The sequence below is a fragment of the Pyxicephalus adspersus genome, chromosome 1 (genome assembly GCF_032062135.1).
Source record: "Pyxicephalus adspersus chromosome 1, UCB_Pads_2.0, whole genome shotgun sequence".
Classification (NCBI taxonomy): Eukaryota; Metazoa; Chordata; class Amphibia; order Anura; family Pyxicephalidae; genus Pyxicephalus; species Pyxicephalus adspersus.
In genome coordinates, this window is record NC_092858.1 from 129,493,287 (window position 1) to 129,518,934 (window position 25,648).

The following is a 25,648-nucleotide window of genomic DNA, read 5'->3' on the forward strand; positions in this document are numbered from 1 at the left end:
ATAAATGCAGACAAAACTCTTCATTTAAATAATACATTCTCTTTAGGCTAAACAGTTCTGCAGCTGTAATTAAAACGAGAATGTTGATTATTTAATTTAATAATAAAAAGCACAATGAATATTAAAAAAACATTTTTAGAAAACTGATGCAATGGATATTAGAATAATGGACTGACATACCAAACAATGAAACCATTTGTTTTTCTTAGCTGAGGCATCTCATGAGCTAATTACAATAATTACAATGGTATATATCTTCACAGAGGAATGATTACATTGTTGTCAGCTGAACTACTATCAAATTAAGCATCCATGAAATTAAATTTAAAGGAGATTACAATGGAGACTGAAGATGTCTGCAGGGTATGATGCCCTTTAGCAGATTACATGCCAGGAACTCCACTCAGAAGTCAAATGGAAGCTTTAATTTTCTGACACTGCAAATTATGTTCTAAGCAGAATCAAACATCATTAAAGTGCAAAATACTTATATACCAAGTACTGTCCCAAAAGTCATTAAACTCAGTGTATTCATTTAGGATACACTACAAATAATAATAATTTGTGTAATCCCAAATCTTAAATCATACAATGTAATTCCAAAACAGGCTAACATCCATAACAATACTAAAAACTTTACATATTTTTTAAATAATAAATTAATGTAAATGTACTTTATATATTATTTTGTCATTTAAAAAAAATAACTTTACAACCCAGTTTCTTTGGATCCCATCAGTGAAGTGTTGTAACAACAAGCCCAAACCACGAGGGAGGGGTTATTGGAACAGAAAGAACTTTGTATGCTTCAGGCACACTAGACGGTCATTGCAACCTTTTTTTGTACTTCCTTTGTTGGAACTTTATGTTCAGGTCACTCTACCAGCTGCATTTACCTTCCTGGCAGCCCCCCATATTTAGCTACCAGAAATGCAGAGATGAAGCCCTGTCCTAGCTCCAAGTTGTCAGAATTCTCTTCCCAGCTCATGTCATAGAATTGTATTTATTAGTTGCCAATTGCCTACCACCAGAGCTATTTATGTGGATGGAAGGAGAATCATATGCTCCCCACATACAAGATTCCACTGTCTTTGATTTAGCTGTGCTTATGACAGATCAAAGGTTGCGTTTGACCTGCTTTGCTCCGTGTTTCGTTAGGACACAACATGTCCTCGAGGTGCAATGGAACTCCCTTACAATTCTCTTGAAAATGGCATATGCAATATGGCTTCTACCAAGAGAAATGCACTTCAGTGCATGAAGAGGGAGATGGCAAAGACCATAAACCAGAAAAAAAACTTGGCAAAGACGTTGGCAACAACAAGCTAGATGTTGCATCGCTACAGGGTAGGTGAGATTAGTTCCACTTTAACATTTCTTACACTGCTTTTACACGCCAATTTTACTACTGTCTTTTTACAAGGCCAATCAAAGTTTTTCTGTGCACCATTTGTGCACCAATTGTACCAATTCATTTTAGGCTCATTATTTTTAATTACCTGCTATAGGAATGGATACACATCTATTTATTTACATATAACCCCCATTAATATTTTCTTTGGATTTAACAGGATAAAATATATATGATTTTGTACTTACCACTGCCACAATTCAAACAAACTCCACCAAGAAAAACATTCCTTGTTAAAGATTCCTTATCCCATACTGTCAGATCCAGAGAGATGTTCTGTAGGTCACTGGGCTCTAGACTTGTGAAGGAGAAGGTGTGGTTCCACTGAGGATTCACTGACTTTTTAATTATGGGAGTTTTGTGCTTTGTGGATTTGTTGTTATCAGGCAATAGGTATCTAGAAGATAAAAAGCCATACACTTAAAGTGCTTCTCACACTTTAGGATTTATGATTTTATAAAGCAATCACTTTTTTTTATGATTTACAGACATTTTACACACTGAACAGCCAGACAGGTGACACATATAGTGCTCCCAATTAGGAAATCCATCTTTTTGGATCAATAATCTGTTACCTCTCCTCCTTCGGGCTCCCTAATGGACTGTAAATCAGCATAATCATACCTGACCAGTGAGCAGAGGGCTGACCAAGGAAGCAATTAACTGGGGGCCAGTTAATAAGCCAGGAAAGCAGTATTGCTAACCCATGAAGTAGCAATGTGTGTATATCACAAGAATGGCTCGCCAAAATTACTGATGGGTTGCAGATAAAACGGTAAACATATATTTCTCTTAAAAAACAATAGCAGGGAACATTTAAAGAAATCCCAAACTCTTATCAAGTTCCTTAATCTTCTGTTATTCAACCAGAACCCAGACTGCATTTCACAGTTGGAAGAAGTGTGCTTACTGAAGCCTATGTATGGTAATTCCTCCCCATACAGAAATACCATACAGAGTTTACACTTTTAACTGGATGACATACAGTAGATCTAGCATAACTCCTCCTTCCCAGACAGAGAGTACTTTACTTTATTGCACCACCTCTCTATTCTATTGCCAAAAGTAAATAAAGAAAATATCTGCTACTTCCAGGTATGGAGGAGCATGTTACTCACCTGTCTCTTATGTGTCATTACTTGTGATAGGCACAGCACTGCCAAATGGGGTTAGTAATACAGTGATCAGCCTCCTGTAAATTCTAAGTACTGTAGATCTACCGTCTATAACTCCCAGCAGCTAAATACATCACATGTGGGATTTAAGAATAGCTTTTCTATATTTTACAATATAAGTCTCCCAAATGACCAAGTCTGTATTTACATCTTCTTTCCTGTTGAGCCTCCTGTGTTATATGGTTAAAATATCAAATACAGAACATAGTCATTGCTGTACTGAAATGTTACAATTTAGAAATCAGGTCTTTAAGTAGCCCAGCAACGTTTTTCTAAGACTCTGTTCCATCAATCAGCAATTGGACACAAAGCCAATGTAATTGCAAGCTATGGGGAGATTGCCTATCAATGTTTTTCTTTATTCTGTTTTAAATAGCCATTTTGCTGCCATTTTGTGATATTGACCTTTTTGAATAATAGTTGCTTTGGTATAGTTCTATCTTGGAAATTCACCTAATTACTCACTTTGCCCCATGACTTTTTGAACAAATCCAAGAGAGTTACAAAAAATAAATGAAGAATTCTTGAATTTATTTTCTGGAAGAACATGTCTGTAGTTCCATAGCAAGTGCACACATAAAGATGACAATGTCAGTGATATCCCCTAAATCCAGCAAGTGAGAGTTGTTACCCTACAAGAATAAGTTAAATGGTCAGAACTGTGACAACTTCTAGATGAAAATATATTGTGCTATGTATACTGCCAGATGCATGTACAAACTACATAATAATTTAGGTTTTGGTTTTACATGCACTTTACTAAGGCTCAGCAACAGGAATATTTCCGACTATATTGATTTTCCCACACCATGTACAAATATCAGCTCAGACACACTACTAATTTTATACTTAAAAAGACGAATTTAACCTTAAATTGTATGTAAACCCTATTAAACATCTCTTTGTTCCCATTTTGGTCAGTTGTATAAAGAATTAAATACAGTTACATTCAGTACCTGCAAAAATAGTACCTGCCGATCCTCCCAATCCAGCCATCTTTCAAGTAATAGTGCACTGCCGTGCACCTTGCAGCACGATCTCAAGCATTTTTATTAGTCCTGTCCTTTTTACTTCTTTGGAACACTGAACCCCTCTCCCCTGTATGGACATCAGACAGCAGTCCTAACTCACTTTTCATTCCCGCAGACAACACTGCTCCTGCCCTGATACAGTACTGTAAATGAGCATTGTCACCAGTGGGCAGAAAGTGCCAGCAGGTAAAAAAGAATACAACCAATTACAATAGAAACAACCAATAAAAAAGAAATGTCATGTTGCCACCACATTTCAGATTTGGTTACATTCTTCTTCTTGAGATTTAGAAAATATCCGTCAGCTTAACATTAGTCTGGCGTTCTGCTGTTGTTTTTTTTATACAACACACTCATTACAATACAGAATAAGGTATAAAAAGCATACTGAGTACAATATAAATTGAAAATAAAGTAATCATTTCAGTATGAGGTCCCATTCAAAATAAAAATGCTCAGCAGCACTGGTGTAAATTATTCTAAAAACAGAATCGGAGTAACTTCTTTTCACCACAATTCTTTCTGAAGTCATTCTGAGCCTTGAAGCTGTTAGTGTTGTTAGGCAAACCTCTTACAGATAAATAATCTGAGCAAAAAGTTTGATGTAAATTTGATAATAAAATTAAACAATTAATAAACATAACAATTTGCCTTACCCTTTGACAAATGTGTCTGAATTCCCCCCGGATTTTACTGCAGTTAGATTTTTGGCTTCCTTTATAAGTACTTCCACTATTCCTCCAGTTGGCATTTGAATTTTTTTTGACTTCCTAAAACTTTTCTTTGCTAAAAAATGAACAAAAAATAATTACAATAATTCAATGGACCGACTTTTCTGTTTAAGGTACCAATTGGCCAAATCAAATGGACATACCAGCACTATAGCCTAGATAGAAATTGCATATTGATAACAAAAGAAAAAAGGAACATTTGAAAACCACAACAACAGACCCCTCAGGGACAGACCCCGCAACAGCCTACCCTACCCACAGCACCCCTTGGGAATGCAGCACCCTAGAGTGCCAGGACACACAGTTTAGAAACTGCTGCAGTAAACCATTCTACCAAAGGTGGTGGTCCCATTTTTCAGAACAGACTACTAAATTTAACTTTGGAAGCTAGGACAATTACCTACCTATGGACACAGGTTCCAATGGAAGAGTGAGGTTTTTCTCAGGTGGGATGTATCGTAATCCAACTGTTATTTCTCCTTTATACTGCAGGATTACATCAGATGTCATATCCATCTAAAAAAAACAAGAAAGTCAATGTTTCCATTTTATTAAACATTATTTTTCTTTTGCACGGTGTACATTAAAAATCTATTCAAGATGGATGATGAAAAAAGAATGCTCAGTTGTTATAGAGACAAAGTAATACATAAATATATTTTCTTTTTTTTTTTACAAATGATAATAAGTTGTCAAAAGAAAACTGTGTTCAGAGAAACCTGAAGTTATCACAGTTCTGGATGATGAATCAGCACAAGGCATAGATCACAAGGGACTGGGTTTCTTTGCTTGTACTTGAGGCAACTTTTATATCATTTAACTGAGATTGGGGCTACATTTGTGTTTTCTGGAAACATCATGGACCACCCCATTTTTTCCAGCATCGCATATAAGCATGCAGGTTGATGTCAATATGGTGCAGGGAGGGGAGAGCGACTAATGCATGCAGTCCCTCTGCTATGGGAAAGGCCAAATTGTGTGTCCGGTATGCAGGACTGGTTAGTCCTAAAGTGGTGGTGGGTGAAAAAATAACCAAAGAAGTGCTGAACCTGTATTTAAACTTAACTCTAAGATTGAAATTGCAATGCTGTGTAAATACAGAGAAATACAGAGATGTGGCATTCACAAAGCATTCACAGATGGTGATCATAGTCTGTCTTTGAAAACACATGCACCAGGAATCCCCTGCATTGCATATTTGGTAAACATCACACTCCCTGATTTATAAATATGCCCCAACTTAATTCTGTTTATTCATGTAAAATTAGATGCACCTTGGCTTGCAATGTAAAGGTCTCATCCTCTTGATTTTCGAAGTTCCAGGTGTCAAGAGGAACATTAACTTCTCCCAAAAAGCTGTTACGTCCAAACCGATCATTATGCCACACAGATAATTGCAGCGTTCTGGTTTCCAGTTGGGTATGACTAATTACATACTGTAAAAAATATTTTAAAAAATGTAAAAAAAGAGTACAGAGTGTTAGGTTAATAAAATAGTAAAGTGTAATGAGATTTATAATTTTATGGCAAAGGAGAAAGAATTTAGGTGCAGTATAATCGTATTTTAACACTTTGAAAGAATTATGGCAAGGTTATTCAGACCGATGTAGCCATTCAAATAATTTCATAGGGTGAACAGCTGTTAAGATAGGACATGATCATACACATAAAACATCTTATGGATGGTAAATTGAAAAAGAAAATATTACCAACCTGGTCGTATTATTTTAGCATGAAAGTCATTAGTAAATACTACCAATAATTATGACCTTTAACCTGAGAAGAGAGCAGCAATAAGCTTGAAACCATCTAGGAGGCCATTTCAGACTTGCATTGAGCCACAGTATTCAGCCGCAGGCTCAAAAATAGTCCCAACCTCTCCCATTCAAGTGAATGGAAATAGCAAGAAACTATTTTGTGTGCACGGCTGTGGCATGTTGGACTTGCAGGTGTTTTTATAAGAATCATGCTGCAACCACATACAAATTTGGGTAAATGTGGTGTGGTTTGCTGCTTCTTAATGCACAGCAGCTCAGGTATAAAAAGGCTCCTATAGTCATAGGGTGGTCACAGATATAATACTTTGAGAATGGTGGGTTTCCAGAAACGATATGCACTCTTTGCTGTAAGAAAAAAACTGCCTGATATGGCCAAATTTAGCCAGGACAGGCAACAAATCTTGTCTATCGTTACTAGCAGACATCTTGGCTGATTAAACCTTGGGATTGCTTGGATAGTTTACAAAAATGTGTCCAGTTAATACTGTTTCCTCTTATATAAACTGTTGTTGGAGATGTGTGAAGGTGCTTCTGCCACTTTCCCTTTTTTTGCAATTCCTACCCAAACATGCAACTTTATAGTCAAAACAACTACAGGTCTAAAGCTATGTTTCACTACAGCTTATATTCGATGCAGTGGTATTAGGAAGCCCGTTTTAAATTTGTTCATGAAAAGTTCAGCATCCATTATCTGTAGTTAAGGAAAATAACTTGAATGAGTTTTAAAATAACTGTTGGCTATTACAGTTTAATGACTCGGCTCCTCTAAAACACATTTGTGGTTTGTATTCCCAAATTTCAATGAAGGCGAACTGATGTCTTTTTTAAATCAAAAAATGCAATCTCCTCCTTTAACGCATGAGTAAACATCAATGCTGGTACATATTTGCACCTGCAAATTTTTATGTTTTACAAAATGTATGAATGTAAATCAAAAACTCTGGGAGCATCTAAAACATTTTTAGATGTTCTTGTTTAATAGGACAACATTACATTAAAACGTAATGCTCACCTGGAACACAGTATTTACAGTAAATATGATTTCATTGTTACCACCCATATACTCGTACAAAGCTATTTAGAAGAAACCAGAAGTCAATTATCAAAACAAGACTACAACAATCAAAGAGGCTATACACTGGCTGCATACATTTGCAGTTGTGGTCATGGGATAACTGCATCAGCTATAATAAATATTTCCCTGGGGCTACAATCTGTTGTGTTAGCATTGAGTCTATAGGACTGCCTGCATGGTCCTCAAGTCTAACAAGCTTTTTTTGTTTATGGAACTGTAAGGACGTCTCAGGAGGTAAGCAGTTTCATATATGTTGAAACCAAGTCAGGAAGCAACCATTCCATTGTCAAAACCATTTTTATTGTACATTTTAGTTATTTCAATATATACTCAATATATACTTTATTAAGTTGCTGTTTGGCTAGTGGAATAGTAGTGGACATTGAGTATAGTAGTAATAGTCTACTTAGTGTGATAACAGGGGCACATTTCTGCACACACAGCTAGTTGTCTTGAAAGAAAGGACTCAACCGAGACAACACCCAGACAGACGTAAAGTTAGATGACAGTAATGTACTCATAGTGTTACAATTGCTAGCCTGGTCACTCTCATGCTATCCTGGTTCTGTGAGTTTTTCAGCTGTTGGTCCATACACTTACAATGCAATGAAAAGCCCTACTATTTAATTGTAGACAATATGAACTTTTCAGTCTCTACATTTTTTAGCCCCTGACCTAAAACATCAAACTGACCTCAAGAATCATGCAGATTACAGTGCCAAAATGGTTCCAATGGTTCTCGCCCAATAATCAGCGGATCCGCAGACCATGGACGACGAACGATCCTAATGCAAGGGAAGGGGCAGAGCATGCAGTGGGGTGCCCCTTCGTTGCTCTCCCTCTCCCCTCTGCATTGAGCAGGATGGTGCTGTATGTTCAGCACTTGTTCATGCATGGTGCAGTGCTTAGTCATTGGAAAGGATCTTGAAAGACCCTTTCCAACAACTATAATTGCACGTGTGTATGAGGCTTTAGAGAATATAGTGCACAAACTGAACCTTTTTTGTAGACATTTGACCCGTGTTTATGATTACTATTGGGATATTGGGGACATAGGAAGAAGCTGACATTCAAGTATGTGATTGTAGGGTGGACTTTTTAAACAACATGAAAGTGTATATATGGAAATTGTATATATATATTTTGGGTTTACACCATGTCTTACATTGGTGGTTTGTTTTGTGAGCCAGTCACTTGTTCTGTTTACACATTAGACTGTTTAAGAGGCAGTGTTTTAAAATGCTTTAATATGTTTATTTAATATGTATAAGGGGCCTAATTCTTTACACCAGCCTGTCTCCACCTTTTCAATATGGAGAAACCCTTGAAATAACTTTCAGATGTTCTGGAAATCCTGGTATATTTACTATATTCAGAGCTCACAATACATTGTCAGGGTGGTCAGTATAAAAAATGCCTCTTACATTGCTAGTCAGTGGGAAGAATGTCATCCCTATAGATAGTCATGAATAACATTGGTGTCACTTAAAGTGACCTGAGAGGCACAAATTGCTCATTGCTTAAGGAACCCCTAGCAACCTTTGGAGAAACCCTGGTTGAGAAACCAGGAATGCATGAGGTGCTCTACATGGAAGGGATGCTTCAATGGGGTATTTAGGGGAAATTTAGGCCACGGTGTTTTTCAATGACTTCCAGATGAACTGTAGAACTGAAAAGCTAGTAGAGTGAGGTTTGGCCATGACACAGAACAGTTTAGAGGACAGGAAGTATTACATTTTTTACAATCACATTTTTCATGTTCACTAGATAGTTTCAAAGGTTCTGCTTCTAAAAAGTGTAATATTTTGCACAGTTTGCAGCTTATTACTGCTTCTTATCTCTGCCTGTGGTGTGCACATTTCAAGCAAAGAAAAAATAGATTTATTTGCTACATAACACCAAGTAACCAGCACTGATCCCTGCTTAACCATCACTGCATGTGCTTCATTTTCCAGCAAAGGCTTGAATTTGTCTGATAGTTGCTAGGTTACATTAAAAAGACCCGAATTGCTTTGTGCACTGATGAAGATGTATACCGAAATGTTAAAATGCTATCCTAATGCTTTTCAAAATCTAAAAACAAAAGGGAAAGGAAGCTGCAGCTGGGCAGTGAATTGAAAATGTAAATCTACTGCACTTTGTTCTATATTGTCTGGATTTATAGTCCAGGCTGAGAGAGCAATCAGAACCATTACTTGTGAGTGACAGGAATAAATATGAAAAGAGACTTTGCCAAAGTCATGTAAAAGCACTTCTGCCTTGTCTGACAATCTGTGATGACAGTCCCGTAAGAGACAACATTGCATGGGGTTCGCTTCAAATATTTTTTCAATACATCACTGCATTATTTTGCTGGTGTTTCTGTTCAATGATTAGATGTGTTTGAGGACTAAAAATGCCAGTTACACTCTTTCCTTTAGATTATATTTTATATAATTGATTACATGAGCACCTTTATTTTGACAGTAGTGTTTACAAATTTATTAAAGTAAAATATACTTTACTTGCCACTAAGTTGGGTTAATCATATATTAATATTAATAATATTAATAAACAAGATTTATATAGGGCCAACATATTATGCAGCACTGTACATTAAATAGGGGTTGCAAATGACAGACAAATACAGACAGTGTTCACTCTTTCTCAACTTTCCTTTTGATCCCTTACTGTACTTACTTAAAAAAAAGTCAAGATTTACCTAAATCCACTGCTGCCTATATCTATGGATCAAGAATTCATGATCAGATGCAGGTTTCACTAAATGTAGCCATTGCTTATTAAAATTATTTTAATCACATCCTTTTTTTATAATCTTTACATTTATGTAACATTTGCCTAAATGTAAAGTTGCAAAACTCCACAGATTGATGCAGGACATAGAATACCTGAAGGCTGTAAGAGAGTTATTACCAAATACTGGTAAATGTGGCGACGGGAGGTCTTTAACATCCAATGATCACTAAGTCACCAGTAGAAGCACACACAAGCTGCAGGAACCCCTGGTAGCGATTCAGATCCCAGATTTTCAATTACATCTAAACATATGCTGGTTAATGGAATATAAATGGGGAAAGGCTTATAGAAAACCAGAAACTACTTATATTACCTTTAGAACTTCATTGAACTCAGGGTTGGTTGTATTAGTCTTAATTTTTGTCTTCCTCTTACTTTGCCGTGACTTGTCGGGAAGCAGATATGACTTAACATACCTGAAAAAGTAAAATTGCATAAACATGCATATACCTGCAATATAGATATATTATTTTTACAACTACTTTAAACAATTGTCTTGGACCTAATGTGTCAGATTTATTAAAGCTCTCCAAGACAGGAGAGGATACACTTTGCCTCAGTGAATTTGGGTGATCCAGCAAACCTGGAATGGATCTTGTCCAGAATTGAAAACAAGTAGCAAATTACAATTAACAAATCCATTCCAGGTTTGCTGGATTACCCAGCTTCACTGATGAAAATGTATCCTCTTCACCCTTGGGGACGATACATTTTCATCAGTGAAGCTGGGTGAGCTTTAATAAATCATAGTCAATGTTTTAAGCTATCAGATTCTCTGCTAAATGCTTTCTCACCTGGGCCAGTGAATATGACATAATTTGACATATCCCTGCAAAACTTTAATTTTTAATACAGAGGTATATTAAAAACTTTTTAAAAATTGACTTTATCATAAAGAAATGAAACAACTTACGGGTCTGTTCTATTCTTCTTCTCATCAGCAGTTGCTAGATTTCTACAGCTCTTCACCAGAACATTCAAAGCACCAGTTTTATAGCTGTAAGTAAGATTGAGCACAAGCTCTCCGGAGACTTTTGCATTATCAAAGTCCCAACCTTCACTGTAGACACTTGTCATGCTATTAAGACTTGTCTGGAAAAAAGAAGACAAAAAATATATTTTTTTAAATAAACTGGTGTTTGAAGAGATGGGACATGTTGTCTCCTAGCATCACAAGGAAAAGCATAAACTATATACAGTACATCACTGAATGTTGCCTTGTGGCACAAAAATCCTAGCAAATAAATCACTCAGGCAGATTTAAATATTAGAAGGACCTAAAAGAAAAAACAAAAAAAGAAGCTCAATGACTGCACAAATAAAAATAAGTACAGAATATGTGTTTCTATAATATTTGAAAAATAAGTTCTTCTTCTTGTCCTGGACAGGTTGTCCCAGAGTGTCCCAGCTACCTACCCCCTTCCATGGATGACCTTTTTAAAGTCATAAAGATGTCAGCTTAATGGAATATCTTACTGCACTATAAATGGACAGGCTAGATAAATTCAGTTGTACGTGGGAGGATTGGAATACCTATTACTCACATATATCCGCTTAAAGACATGGGACCAGACTAATACAACTTCTTTCGCCTTACTCATATACCCTTTCCCTTTCTACATCTTTTTTCTCCTCCTGTTGACTCTTGATCTGGGGACTGAGTTTAATTTTAATATTAACTTGTGTTTATATGGGTGTAGAAGTACATAGTCTCTAATTTATCCTTCAAAGGGGCTCAGAATCTAATTTTCCCATGCTAGTCATATGTAATTTAACCTAACTGCATGATTTCAGAATGTTGGAGGAAACAGAGGAAACCCATGCAAAAATGGGAATAACATGCAAACTCCATGCAGATAGTGTCCAGCCTGAGATTTGAACCTGGGACTTAGCGCTGCAAAGGCCAGAGTGCTAACCACTGAGCCACCATGCTGGAAAATATCCTACCTGGAGAAAAAAGGTTACTATACCCTTGGAACACGTCTAATCTGTGATTTGAGATGGATACTTCTCACTAAATTTACATAAGATGATACTATATAAGGTTTCCTATATACCCATTGTCCATGTATTATTTATTTTACCAAAATGTCTTTATTATTGTAACCCCCTAGTTTTTTTCTGTTTGCACCAATTAATTTTATTTGCTTAATAAAAATACAACTTTATATTTGTATTATAAGACTCAGTTGAGGGAAGCAATATCGTGGTTGCCAAAGCTGACATGACTTGAAAGGCGGTAATTTACTGCCTATTAAATTTAAAAATTACAAACCCCAGTGGCTCATTAGGTTGTCCTGAAGCCTTTAAGTCGACTCTGTCAGCCTCCATATTTCTATCCGTACAGGTTTACTGTGCTCATCACAAAACCTCACAGGTATGCTTAGCAAAAAAAAGACAAGCGCCCAATAAACTAGCCATCTGCTGACTAATCCATTCCATTTGTATTTTTATAACAGCTAAAGCTTTATGAGCCATTGTCTTTTCTTCAAGTAGAAGTTTGAAACCCATCCAAAAACTCCCAAGTGCCTAGTAATAGTCAGAAGGGAACAGCCTTTGAATTATTTGCTATTGATTTCATTTAGAAAGACTTTACAGCAGGTGAGCACGCTAATGTACCATCTAAAAAAGAGATTTAAGTGATTTGGCAATCTAATCACAGTTGTGAGAAAGCATGTGATAGGCTTATTGTAAAAACTCAGGAGACAAAGTTAAAAAAAAGACAAAATTGAGTGCTAATTTTTTGTCAAGTGGAGTGGTAATTGTTAAGTCTGTATACAGAAAGGCATGTACAATTGGTTTTTAAGGCTACATAAAAGTTATTAACCCTGCTGGGTTGTATAGTAAACTTTTAGGCTATTCTAGAATAAGGTAGGCAAAGAACAATGCTATGAAGCTATTTATTCAATAAAAATAAATCCAATATATATTTCTAAATGCAAGTATATGACTCAAAGTTGCTTGTATTGTTAGTAGTCATATTGGGAGACGTTGGTGCAGCAGTATAATAATGGGGTGGTTAGTTCACAAAATGACTCTAACATTGGTGGCCAGTGGGAACAATATCATCCCTAGACAGGTAAAAAGATTGATGATGCCTCTTACAACAATATAAGGGGCAGAAACTGCTTATTACTTAAGGAACCCCTAGAAACATATGGAGGAACCCTGGCTGGGGAACACTGCAGAAAGGTGATTTATGTGAACTGCTGAACTGCAGTATAAACAAATTAGGCCAACACCCTGCCTGAACTAGCACAGCTGTGTACATATCAGGATTTGATAAACAGAAATACCAGAGGAAATAAAAATGAATGCAGGTTCTTACCAATTAATAAACAAGTATCAGGATGGAAGTGTGGACATTCCCATGCAGCCTCCCATTGTTTATATCCACACATGAAGCTAAGGTTATATGAGGGAATGTGAGAAAAGCTAATAGCTGAAAAGGCCAGGGACATTACGAGTTAGTGGGAGAGGGCATGATGATGCTAAATATACCTCCTGCAGCTTCTAATGCTTCTTGTGGAGAGGATTCTCTATAAGGGTGGAAGAAGAAAGGTATGGCTGGAATTGAACTTTATATAGTGTAATTGGGTTTTAGGCATTTTTTTTTTGTTTAGGCTATTCTTCTAAAACTCTAATTATTATAGCCGCTATAAATTTATGGCTACGCATAAAAACCATATGCTTTTGGTTGCAGCAGGTTGGTAACCATAGATAAGAGTGTTTTTATGTTCAAGTTAAAAAGTTCATGTTGAACTAAAACACATATATTGTTTGTATCATCTTGTTGTAATAATTATTCCTTTTTTTGTAAAGCTGTTGATGGGCATGAATGCAACATTTAGCTATGTTTATTCTACAGGCTGAACTTTAGTTTTACAGAAATTGTGATTCTGTATAGTACTCGCCAGGGAACAATAACTAAAAGACTACCCATTAACAGTTACTGATGCATTTACTTCCATTACATGAGATGAAAGTGTGCTACTCCATTTTTGCTATACCTCACATTGTAAAGTCCAACCTAACACCCTATTTACTGCAAAGATGCGTGTGTGCATGGAACATTAAGCAGAGCTTAGAGAATACTTCCCACTGAGCTGTAGTAATGGAATTTTTTTTTACCATTTTTTATAATCACCAGCAACAGTCATGGTGCAGCAATCTACATATCTATTTCTGAAAGAAAGTCTTTGTAAAATCTAATCTGAATAAAATGTGTGAATTTGCTGATTATTAAAACATACATGTATTTAAAATAAAGTACACTAGAAAAGTAAGGGCTTTAAAGTACATTGCAAGACCAAAAGGTAACCGAATTAAAACAAGGCTGTCAGCTATGCGTAAATCTTAAATATTAAATATTTTAAACTGTATTACTCAAGCTAGATGCTTTGCAATTGTGTTCTTGCTTCTTCTGGCCACCCTGCTTAGCTAAGGATAGACTTGTTCTAGGAGTCCACTTCATGGATCCTAAACGCACCAACAAAAAAGCTGCACCAGGTATACAACCAGAATAATGCACTTTATGCAAGTACTTTATAAGGGGATGGAATACACAAAAACAAAATGTATAAATATATCATCCAGTTAACCCATCTGAAGTACAAATATTTGCAAGGCATTATTATTCTGTTTTACAAAGTAGATTTCTATTAGCAAACAGTATGAGGTTATAAAGAAAAAACAAAAAACAAAATATGCAGTATTTATTCATTTCAGTAACGAGTGATTGATGTTTGCAGTACCTCTGTGCAGAAGGATCTTTGGTGCTAGCAGCTCTAGAGACTTTGTGTCCTTGGGGTGAAGTGATTTAGGCACAGCCTAAATCAGCGTATACAGTGTATGCTGGCAGCGTTGACTGAACGTCAATCAATCGTTCATATATATTTCTTTTTACCTACCGAAAAGGATCTGCATTGTACTATAATCTTTAAGGATACCATTGGCAGCATTTTTACTTATTTCCACACTTTTTTTATATATCTAACTTGTGTGTAAGCAGACACTTGAATCATGTTCCCAGGATAAGGTGATTCCTAACACTCATTTTTTCCTTTCAAACATCCAAATACCGTACTGTCCCTATATCAATACATTCCCCTGAAGAAGACTAGGGAGGCGAAACGCGTCGAGCTACATACTATGGCTATGGATTATAGCTAGAACTATATGTCTAGTCTATATACTCCAGCCCAGTGAAGTTTTACCTGGACTGGATACATGCATAATTAGCTATGTATGTAAATTATGTGTGAAAACGAATATGTATCAATGCATATTTATTTGTTGCACCTAAAAATCTTGGAGCCTGAACCTCTTTCTTTCTTCTCTTTATCATATTTAAACATTTTGACTACTATAAGAGGTAGCTCCATAACCCAATACTGGAGGGAGATAAACTCATTGCCCTAATTCTTCTGAGCCTAGACTGCCCTAGAACTAAAAGTCTAAAAGTGGACAGTGAAAGCAAACTGAGCACAGTGATGATCTGTACCTCACTCTTCTTTGACTGCCGATCAGCATTGTAAACTACATACACACGTCAGATGATTCTTACTTGAAATGTTGTTCATCAATCTAATACGGTGGATTATAGAATGACCTATCGGGAACGACCACCTTCCAAAGAAGTGAGCAAGGCATCATCCTTCCCCTTCTTCTCTTCATTGAACTGAATGGCAGTGTATGTACAACACTGGTGTGTTCACCTGTTACTGGAAACAATCTCGAAAGATAATTTCCAGCGACATTTATCTGATATTTGTATAGGGCTTTACTTATCAGCATATGATTATTAGCTACTTCTGTAGCTTCATCCAATCTTGCTGATCAGGACCTGCAAGATGCTCAAACCAAATCACATGTAAGTGATTATTTCAAAGGATGATAATTAGAAAGCTGCATTCATTTTTGTTTTTGATCTAGAGCCCAGCTTTAATGTGAATTGATAAGACTTAAATAATTTCTCCATGCTGTGTAAATAATAATTATAAATGTAAACTTTTTCTTCAGGAACCTCCTATATATAGGAATGCTTTATGTTTTTTTTTATCTTCGTTACTTTTTAGTTTTCAATATAGATTTTGCTCATTGTTGTGTTTTTGCAGTTCTCACACCGGGTACGTTTTGTAAAAAAAAAAAAAAAAAAAAAAGAATAATAATTTGTAATCATTGTTGTTTGATGTTGTTTTATTATTGTTTGTTTCATGCATATTCTCTCCCCTGATGAAATGTTGTATGCACAAAATCAGTCGGGACTCTGTATGCCAGCTATGCTTTTTTTTCATTGCCTTTCAGTAAAGCCTGAATAGCAGCTGTTATAAATCCATGAGACATGTCTTCATCATGGATCCCATGCCCATGCAAATTACCTTTCTGTTTGGATTCATGGACTGAAGTATTGCAGTTGGTTCTTGTGCTCAAGGGCTGGCATGTTCTCAGTATTCACTTGCACTGTGAGGGGTGAAGATTGCTTTATGTATGTACTGTTGCAGCTAGAATGTATCTTCTACAGGGAGCCAAGCCTTCTTTGAAGTGTAGCTACACATCATTCATCGGTTTGTGGACTCTGTGTTGTACATTTTTTTAAATTGCCATGTTTATGTACAAGACATGAAATCTAAGCAGATTCTTATATTTTGCTAATAATTCTGTCTCTCTTTTTCTGCAGAATTTGCAGATAAATTGAACATGCTGTTGTACATCAGATCAGAAGAACCAATACCAATACATGATAGAGCTGTCAGAATCCTGGTTACTATTCAGTTCACTTCTTACCAACATAGATCAGCAAAATGTCCATAAAAAGTCACAGTTTGTGTTCACATTGGGATAAAAGAAGGAAGGAAAGAAAGTACAGAAGAAGGGTAATAAGAAAAACTCACTGTATCTGCATCAGCATCAGGGACACTTAAGTGGGTCCATTTCCTGTCTGCTTGAGAATTCTTTCCAGAAGAAAAAAGGAGTAGAAAGTAGCAAAGGTAAAAGACATTAGAGATAGATAAGGTTGGAAATAAAAGAATTAGGAAAATCACATTTTGCAGAAGCTTTTACTTTAAAGTCCCTGTAAATCAGCTGAAAAAAGTGTAATTTTAAGTAATACCTCCCTGAACAAAAATTGCAAGACAAAAAATGATGCACTTTGTAATTTCTGCAATAAAACATTTTCTTGCATGCTCACAAACTCACTAAAAAGCAAAGGGAAACAGACATAGAAAACAGGATTAAAGATGGGCCTCCCAAGGCCAAGGGCTTGTAAGTGGTTACTATGTGATCTGCTACAGTGATAATATACTAATATAAATACCAATGACTATGTTAAAAAGCTGATAATATTCAAGAAAATCTTTTATTTGCCTTTTATTGCCTCTTTTTTCTCAAATCTGAAGATTTACCCTGGATGTGTTATCTACGGGGCAATCAGATTTTCAATTCTGTTTTCAGATTTTTGTATTTATCTTAACACCTAATATGTTTAAAGAGAGAACTTTTATCACTCCTGTACTTTTTAGCACATACTTCACACCTTGACTGCAGGTTTTATGTTTTTTGTTGTCACCTGTTACCGGATTCTTTATATCCAGTCCAGTGTGACAAAGCATTGGATATAATGGCAGAAAAAAAAGCTGCAGCACTTCAGAATCTCCTGCACTGCTACTTAGCTTATGTCAAAAAGACTTTGACATAAGGTTGATCTGTACTGAGCCAAAGAACATAATGCAGACTACATAAACTTATTTTAGAAAAAATAACTTGAACTATCATTGCTGCTAAAAAAAACATGGTAAGCATCTTGTGTTCTTCTAAGAACCACAGAGGGTCCACTGTCCCTATTACATCCCATCATAAACAATAGTATGAGTCTGTCTGTTTATTCAGATCATAACAGTGACTAGGGTATCTCAATATTATTATGTGGTTTAAGTGAATATGACAACAAAAAGTCCAATTTCAGTGGACATACCATTCAGCTGAACATCACATTTACATGTGAATCTCACAACAAATTCTCATTAGCAGCAATCTGCTCTGAGCGTTCACTTAGACACAAAATGGGTGTACTGTATGTATCAATGATTCATTTTGCATTCCACAGTTCACATTCACCCGATTTACAAAAAGTTAAAGGTGGACAAGCCAAATGAAGCTGCCAAGAAGGAGCCATTGACTCTAAAGCTGTGTACAGATGTTATACAAGCGTCAGATTTCTGTCGCTGGAAACAATATTTGGGTATTGTTTCCAAGGATGAGATACCAAATGAATGCTGTACACACAGAGCTGTTCTGTTCTATGAAAAGGGAAAAAGGTAGGATGAGTGAATGGCACCCTGCTGTGCTCTTCTCTATAGGAAAGCATAGAGGTCTTTCTACCTTGGTCATTCACCAATCTGCCAGGGTGGATTGATGAATGATGTCAGGGTACGTAGTTTAGCATATGCAGTATCAGTAAAAATTCAGATAACCTGAGGGATCTAGAACACTTCAGCAACATAGAGAGCTACTGCCAGCAGAAGAATGCAATGCCATTTTTCATGTCAGAGTGGCCCAAACTTTTTATATTAGGAATGTAGGCTGGTATCTTCATAGCAAAGTAGCTGCCAGCATAAGCTTACTTAATATGCTGATACTAGCCTCACTATTGCATGGGAGATGGGGACTTCAGTGGGGTTCCCTCAAACAAAATGGGAAGCCAAAAGGGATGACCAAATGGGAAGCAAAAGGGATGACCAATAAGTAAGGCGGTAGGCATTTGGAACATCTATCTACACCTTTATGGGAATAAAGTTCCTTGTGACATCATTATCCATATCTGGACTTATTATTAATATTATTAGCCAGTGTTGATATAGCGCAAACATATTACATAGTGCTTTACAAAGTCCAGGAATGTTTATCCCTACTGCCCAAAAGCAATTTAGTTTGAAGGCACCTTGAAATACTTTAGATAATATTAGCATTCAGTAGGTCTTCTGTACATCATTATTGTACAAATGATCCCTGTGATAATGTAATAATAAAAAAGAGGTTAGGAAAAGCCAATCATTGATTTTACTTACCATGGAATATGCACTAAGAGTATCTGTTTTGCGTGCATTTGTGGCAGGGAAATCCTCTTCATTTTCATCTAGATATTCCTGCAGGAAAAACATTCCTTTGTAAATACATTTGATTATGAATATAGTTGCTAACTGATTTTAAACAGTTACACACCAGTGTGTTAAAAAACCAAGGTAATGTAAAGCCAAGAACAATGTAATAATAAAGGAAATAATAGCAAAATAAGATAAACCCAGTAGTAATGGAGGGAGATCTCTTGAAGCCTATATGTGTTATCTATCACCTCACGTCACAAATAGGTTAATATGTCAGCTGTAAATACTATAGGTTATAATAGGTTACTGTGTCAGTTGTAAATGATTTAGCAGCTTGCTTTGAACAATCTACAAACTGTTTGAACTTGTATAATTTATGCTATCCATACTCAAATTGACTTTAGTTTCATTAATATTTAATTTGCTTGACTTGTTGTCTTTTGTTTAGAAACCAATTGATCCACATTGATGCACAGTCAAACAGAGTAAAAGTGAAGGGAAGATAAGCAGATGTGCCAAGCATTAAAATACAGAACTAGACCTGGTCACGAAGATCACCGGAGAGACTTCCTCTTCATCCCCCACACAAATTCTACTACACCATACTTATTGGCCACCGGAGAAATACAAGAAGACTGTTTCAAGTCTTAAACACAGCCAAGCTATTGATTCCGAGGATGTGGAAATCGGCTGTAAGACTCACTGCTTGATGCAAATTGAACGCATAGAGGAACTGATCCACTCCTCTTGGGATGCTATGACCAATTACTACGCTACCTGGGCATGTTGATGGAACTTCCACGAATCCCCAAAATACCACATTCTTAGTAATAGAAATCAGTAGATACACAATTTGGCAAGAGAGAGTTTTTCTCATATTACCTTTTAGTCCCCTCTCTTCACCCTTTCCTCCTTACCAAACCCTAGGATCTGTAAGGTAACTCTGAAGATATGTAAGTTGTGAGACCAACATTCTAACACAATCATGAGTACTAGCTATGTTATGTCTACTTGGCCCGCCCCCAATATGTGATAAAAAATCTCTTTAAGATCCAGGTTTCGTATGTCTTATTGTGTGATTTTGTTATATTTATCCTTTAATATATGTCGGTCGCTTATGTTAACTCTACATATACAATTTGGTTATTCAAAAATGTTCTTTTATTTTATATTGTTTCTAATATGCATCATAAGGAAAATATGTTGAAAGATGTTTATTTTCCTTTGGCAACTCAATAAAGTTTGTTTTTTGGAATAAAAAATAAAATAAAATACAGAACAGAGAATGATCAAAAGGTGTTACACTCAATACGTATCACTTTTGATTGATCTAATTAAGATATGATTTATAGTCAATTCAATAAAATGATAAAATGGACTTCTAGATTGAACAAAAATATTAATGCACTTATGGCCAATTTTATATGAAAAATGAGTATTCTAAGCATTAAAACTTATAGTTATATACAGCAGATTTATTACTCCATCAGGTAGGGAGCAAATATGAATGCCCAAGGCAAGGAGGCAGTGCAATAAGGAATTCATGTTTATGTATGCTTTGCTATTAAAAATACATTTCAGCCAAAATGCTTCTTCTAATTTTTAGTACAATGGGGAAGGGTTACAGCCTCTGTCCCATTTATCTGCAGCATACCGTTGATCATATAGGACACTAGCAGCAATCCAAACCAGGAAGAGATCCAAACTTGCACAATTCTGCACAAAACGTTTTTTATTTCTGTCTGTGTTCCTCATACATTGATTCTGACAAAAGAAATTAGTTTGACAAAGCAAATGGTTTCTCTCTTTGACTATTATATCTCCAATCAATTTCACATTTTGAAGGATTTTACTAGGGGATGAGTTTAGGAATACTTCCCCTTTAAAACATGCATGACTTTTTAGACAAACAGATCCAGACAACCAGTAACAAAATGGGACTGATCTGGACTCCCGCTATTTTCTAAAAAACTGAATCTCTGAGTATGATAACTATGTAAATGAGATAGTTGGTGGCTCAGAGGTTAGCACTCTGGCCTTTGCAGCGCTGGGTCCCAGGTTCAAATCTTGGCCAGGACACTATCTGCATTGAGTTTGCAGATTCTCCCCTTGTTCGTGTGAGTTTCCCCTACATTTACTCCGGTTTCCTCCTACATTCCAAAAACGCGTTTTTATGTTTTTGGCATCCCCCAAAATTCACCTTAGTCTGTGGTATTGATATTTGACCATAGTAGGGACATGGGATTGTGGATTTGCATTGGGTCCCGAGTCGTCTTGGTATACCCCTTCATCTTGTGCGGGGGAAGAGCCAGGGTCCGTTATCTTTTTTGCTCCCCCACCTATGTCAACTGATCGCCTACTGCACAGACGCAGGATCGGGTGATGTTGATGGAAAAAAAGAGTGCTGATCTCACTGCGCATGCAAAAAAGCTCCTTCTATACATGCCTAATCTCGGAGCAGCCAGAAGCCTCCTGAGAGGATCCATGGCGTATGTATACCAGGAGGCTCTGCACTACCATTCTGTCCTTATTGCCACAGTAATAAAGACAGAAGGGGGGAGACTTTAATGGTTTTAAACCTCCTCCCTGAAAAAGAAGGTAATTTTTATTTTATATAAAAGGGTTGTCTAACCTTTTATGTAAGGTAAAAATTTTACTTTAGATCTGCTTTAAACATGAGTTGAAGCTTAGATTACAAACACAGCTGAATGAGTCACAGTAGTGACTTAAAACATCCCCCCTCTCCCCTTGCTCAATATGGATCTGTAAAAAGAATACAGAAAGATACAAGTTCAAAGGAGAAAACTACAGCTGTTCTATCTTCTTACAAAACCAATATTGTTATAAACAAAAGTGTCATGCTTGTGCCCTGGCAAATTTTTTGTAAAACAATTAAATGGAATTAATACAAGATAGAAAACATTAGTTATAAACATACAAGTTTAAATCTAAAACCAATTACTGTTTCCCTTTAATACATCATGTCTCTTTAATAACTATAAAAATGATCACTGGTGCATTTAAATTGTTTTTACTCATGGTTATCTGAGCAATACACTCATTAGAAGCTGTAGAAATTCATCGTACTTTTACCCTTCTTGGCTTGCGTTTAAACTAATTTGCTAGCACACATTAACAGTGAACATCACAGCTTTCCCAACACTAGCAGACTGTGGAGACTAATAAAGCAAAGCAGTATCCTGCAGCTCTCTTGATGCTAATCAATAGTGTGAACATTTGGCCCGGCTTTAGATGTAGAGCAACGCACTGACACTTGTAATCGACAATGCTTCATCAAATACAAAAGGGGATATAAGACTAATTTTTATCTGCAAGGACTGATCTTTATGATTGACCACATGAACAGTAACAGCATCAGACCACACACTGGTACATTGAATTATTTTAATGAAATATGCAGTTATTATTCGTTCTTCAAATTAACTGCTGACCAATTCCACATTATGAGCACAATATTATTAGCAAATGGGATCTATTTTATGTTTGACAATAGATCACTAATACAAGGTAAGGAAACTTACAAAGGAAACTGATTTATCCAAGGTGGACAAAACATATAGTACAGTAATGGTAGGAGATTACATGGTATTGAAAAATTACACATCTTCAGGACCGGTTCAATGCCAGCAAGGATGAAATGTTTTCTATTTCAGAAAACCTTATAGTGTGTAGTTAAGGGGTTCCACATGTATCAGAATCCCAGCTGCAATACTCTTAATTTAGAAATCTCCCCAGGGACATGGAGGACTTTGCTCTAATTGGACTAATCCTTGACAGAGCTTTAATTTTATTCTTAACCTTTCATACTTAGACAAAACTTTTCAGCTTCTTTGGGAATCCTTTTTTTAATATTCAGCGACTGTGCACTTTTACTTTCAATTTTTTTTACTAGATACTAGTTACATTATTATTAGTTGTGTGAATGTACTATAACTTTAAACCTATGTGTATTTAAAACTGCTACTTTCATAAACATTTATAATTGTATAAATGCAAAATGTTAACTAAGGTAATGGTATAAAATATATAAACAAATGTCTAATTGAGTAAAAAGAATAAAATAATCAGCAGTCTATGTTATCTTATTATTTTCTGCTATTCTGTTTTAGAACAGCAGCTATAGAGTTCCTGATCTTGTCTAATATGTCATATTAAAGTGGAATTAACTGAAAAAACTAAAAGTCACCAGATGATAGAACTGACATAAAAACATGCAAAATATCTTTAAAAAAACCTCTGGTTCCTAGCGGCTATTTGTTGAATCCTGACACTGCACATTACACGGGTCATGTGATGTGCAGCGTGGCTGACACATAAAGCTACTAGGGGCAATGCATCTTCCACTCATTAAATCATCAGTGGTTGTCCAATGGCCAAAGAGGATTGCCATGGCCCCAGAAGTCTGCTGTGGAGTCACTGGTAAAGATGATGGCTTCCTATGATGCACCAGTGACAGGATCCTCAACCTGCCATTACTGAAGGCGCCTGCAAACGGGTAAGTTTGTGCCATAACCGGCAAGTATACAATACTTACTGATTATGGCAGAAGCTCACCAACAAATTTAGTTTTGCTTAGGTAACATATGTTTTTTAGTACGAAACATAATAAATGAAGAAAATATAAAAAAATAACACTGATATTTTCTTTTATGAATCTGTATATCCTACTGGGATTTTTCATTTTAATTTTAATTCCTTTTGGAGCACAGCTTGAGAAATCAACCACATACCCTGGGATGTAAATGAGGTAAGAAAAGCACACTTGTAAAGCCAGAAATATGATGTTAGCAAATGGAAGCCAGATGAACAACCTGCTCTTAATGGTAAATTTACAGCAGGCTTGGAGGAGAAAGCCTGAAGGCCTCTGATAAACAGAAATCACTGAAAGCTTGGAACATATTCTAAATAAACAGAAATAGACCATCTGTACTCATTTCCTGCCATAGAGAATATCCAGATCATTTCCAAAACATGACATTTCAGTATAATGAATAATAATGAATAAATTACACAGGCGGTCAGCTAACAGACACTAAAATAATTGTAAATATATGTTCAATGACTGATAGCCACATTTGTCTATTTTGCAACTCACCAAATCTGTGTTCAATCCTCCAGGGACCGATACAGATTTACTTCTTATGCTTTGTGTATCTTCTTTTCCCTCTGCATAGTGTCCACTGAGATCCACTTCTGACCGACTGCGATCTGAAAATATGTGTTCATATAGTTTACTAATAAAAACATGATTTCTAGTTTTTATTCTAAATAAATAAACAATAAAAAATAAACAGTATTATTCAAGGGATTTATCCAGTAGCCACCTGAGCAATTTAATCTGAACATGTATTAAAAAATGAAAGTAGCAGATACATTTATTGAAACCTGAAAGTCCAAAGATACATAGCAGCTAAAGTTCTAAACAAATTGTCACCTCCCTATTTTCCCCTCTGTCCTGTAGTAATTTTAAGATAATATCTCCTATATTTGAAGGTTTTAGCATTCTGATTTGTTTTGTGAGTCATTCTCCTGCAGACCTAAACCCCACTCTCTTGTCTGCTCCTGTTCGCAGTGCACCCTACTCTGATCTCTATACGATATATTCTGCTGCATTTAGCGCTACATACTTTCCAAACTACTGTGCCCTGTACACCCTGTGTTGCTGCCTTATCAATGCTTTTGTGTTCTGTCCTCCATAAGATAATAATATGCCACCTGACTTAAATATACAGGGTTCTGCAGTCTGGAACCACGTCCTATTAACACCCCCCTCCCTGCTTCCCTTTCTCTACTACTACTACATCAATCTGCACAGAGGGATGACTCTTCACCCTAGTCCACGATCCTTTCGTCTCCCCTCTCTTCATTCAGTTCATAAAGTTTGCTTTGCTTTGTCCACTATTGGCTCCTGCTTTAGCTCAGCCATAATCAACCTCACCTTCTTTGAATCAACTATTGTCAGCCCTACGCCACTTCATGGTCTATGATAATATCATCCTCTTTAACTTGTCCATGATCAGATCCCACTGTCTGTTCTGTTTTCTCTTCTTGATCCTCCTTTCTTCCTTCCCCCTCAATATACTTGATATTTCATCAGCTCACATTTTGCCTCCTTTCTGTTTCTTTCTAGTTAGTTCGTACTCTGGCCCTCCTGGTAAGTTGGACTTTCTTTCTACTTCACTTCTTTCTTCTCCATCACCTGCTAATAACTGCTTTCATTCTGCCTTCTCTATGCTCCCCTGGTTTACATTTAGCAAATGTTCTACTTCTATTATGTCCTTTCTCTGCATGCATGTTTGGCCACCATCCTGCCTCCTCTTTCTATTCTCATGGTCCATAATTTGCTCTGTCCCCTGGTCTTCCTCCTCCGGCCACCATGATCAGCTTACATTTTGCATGCTCCTTTGAATAATTTAGTGAGATTCCACCGTTGTCCAGCTAAAATAGTTTCATGTGCAGTATTACATGTCATATATTGAATCAATCAAAAGCAAAAAGGTATCCAGTCTATTTGAACCTGTTCAGAAAT

At 36.3% G+C, this 25,648-nt stretch overlaps 1 protein-coding gene across 1 annotated transcript in view; it reads right to left on the reverse strand.

Moving 5' to 3' along the window:
• Positions 1-25,648, reverse strand: part of SYTL5 (synaptotagmin like 5) — a 63,402-nt gene that overhangs the window by 4,500 nt on the left and 33,254 nt on the right. Inside the window, exons 11-19 of the mRNA XM_072414579.1 lie at positions 24,215-24,327; positions 19,063-19,140; positions 16,891-16,950; positions 10,911-11,089; positions 10,311-10,413; positions 5,623-5,784; positions 4,753-4,864; positions 4,274-4,403; positions 1,600-1,808 (exon numbers count right to left, since the gene is read on the reverse strand). Of these exons, the coding sequence (XP_072270680.1) occupies positions 1,600-1,808; positions 4,274-4,403; positions 4,753-4,864; positions 5,623-5,784; positions 10,311-10,413; positions 10,911-11,089; positions 16,891-16,950; positions 19,063-19,140; positions 24,215-24,327 (1,146 nt within the window). The remainder of the gene's footprint in view (positions 1-1,599; positions 1,809-4,273; positions 4,404-4,752; positions 4,865-5,622; positions 5,785-10,310; positions 10,414-10,910; positions 11,090-16,890; positions 16,951-19,062; positions 19,141-24,214; positions 24,328-25,648) is intronic.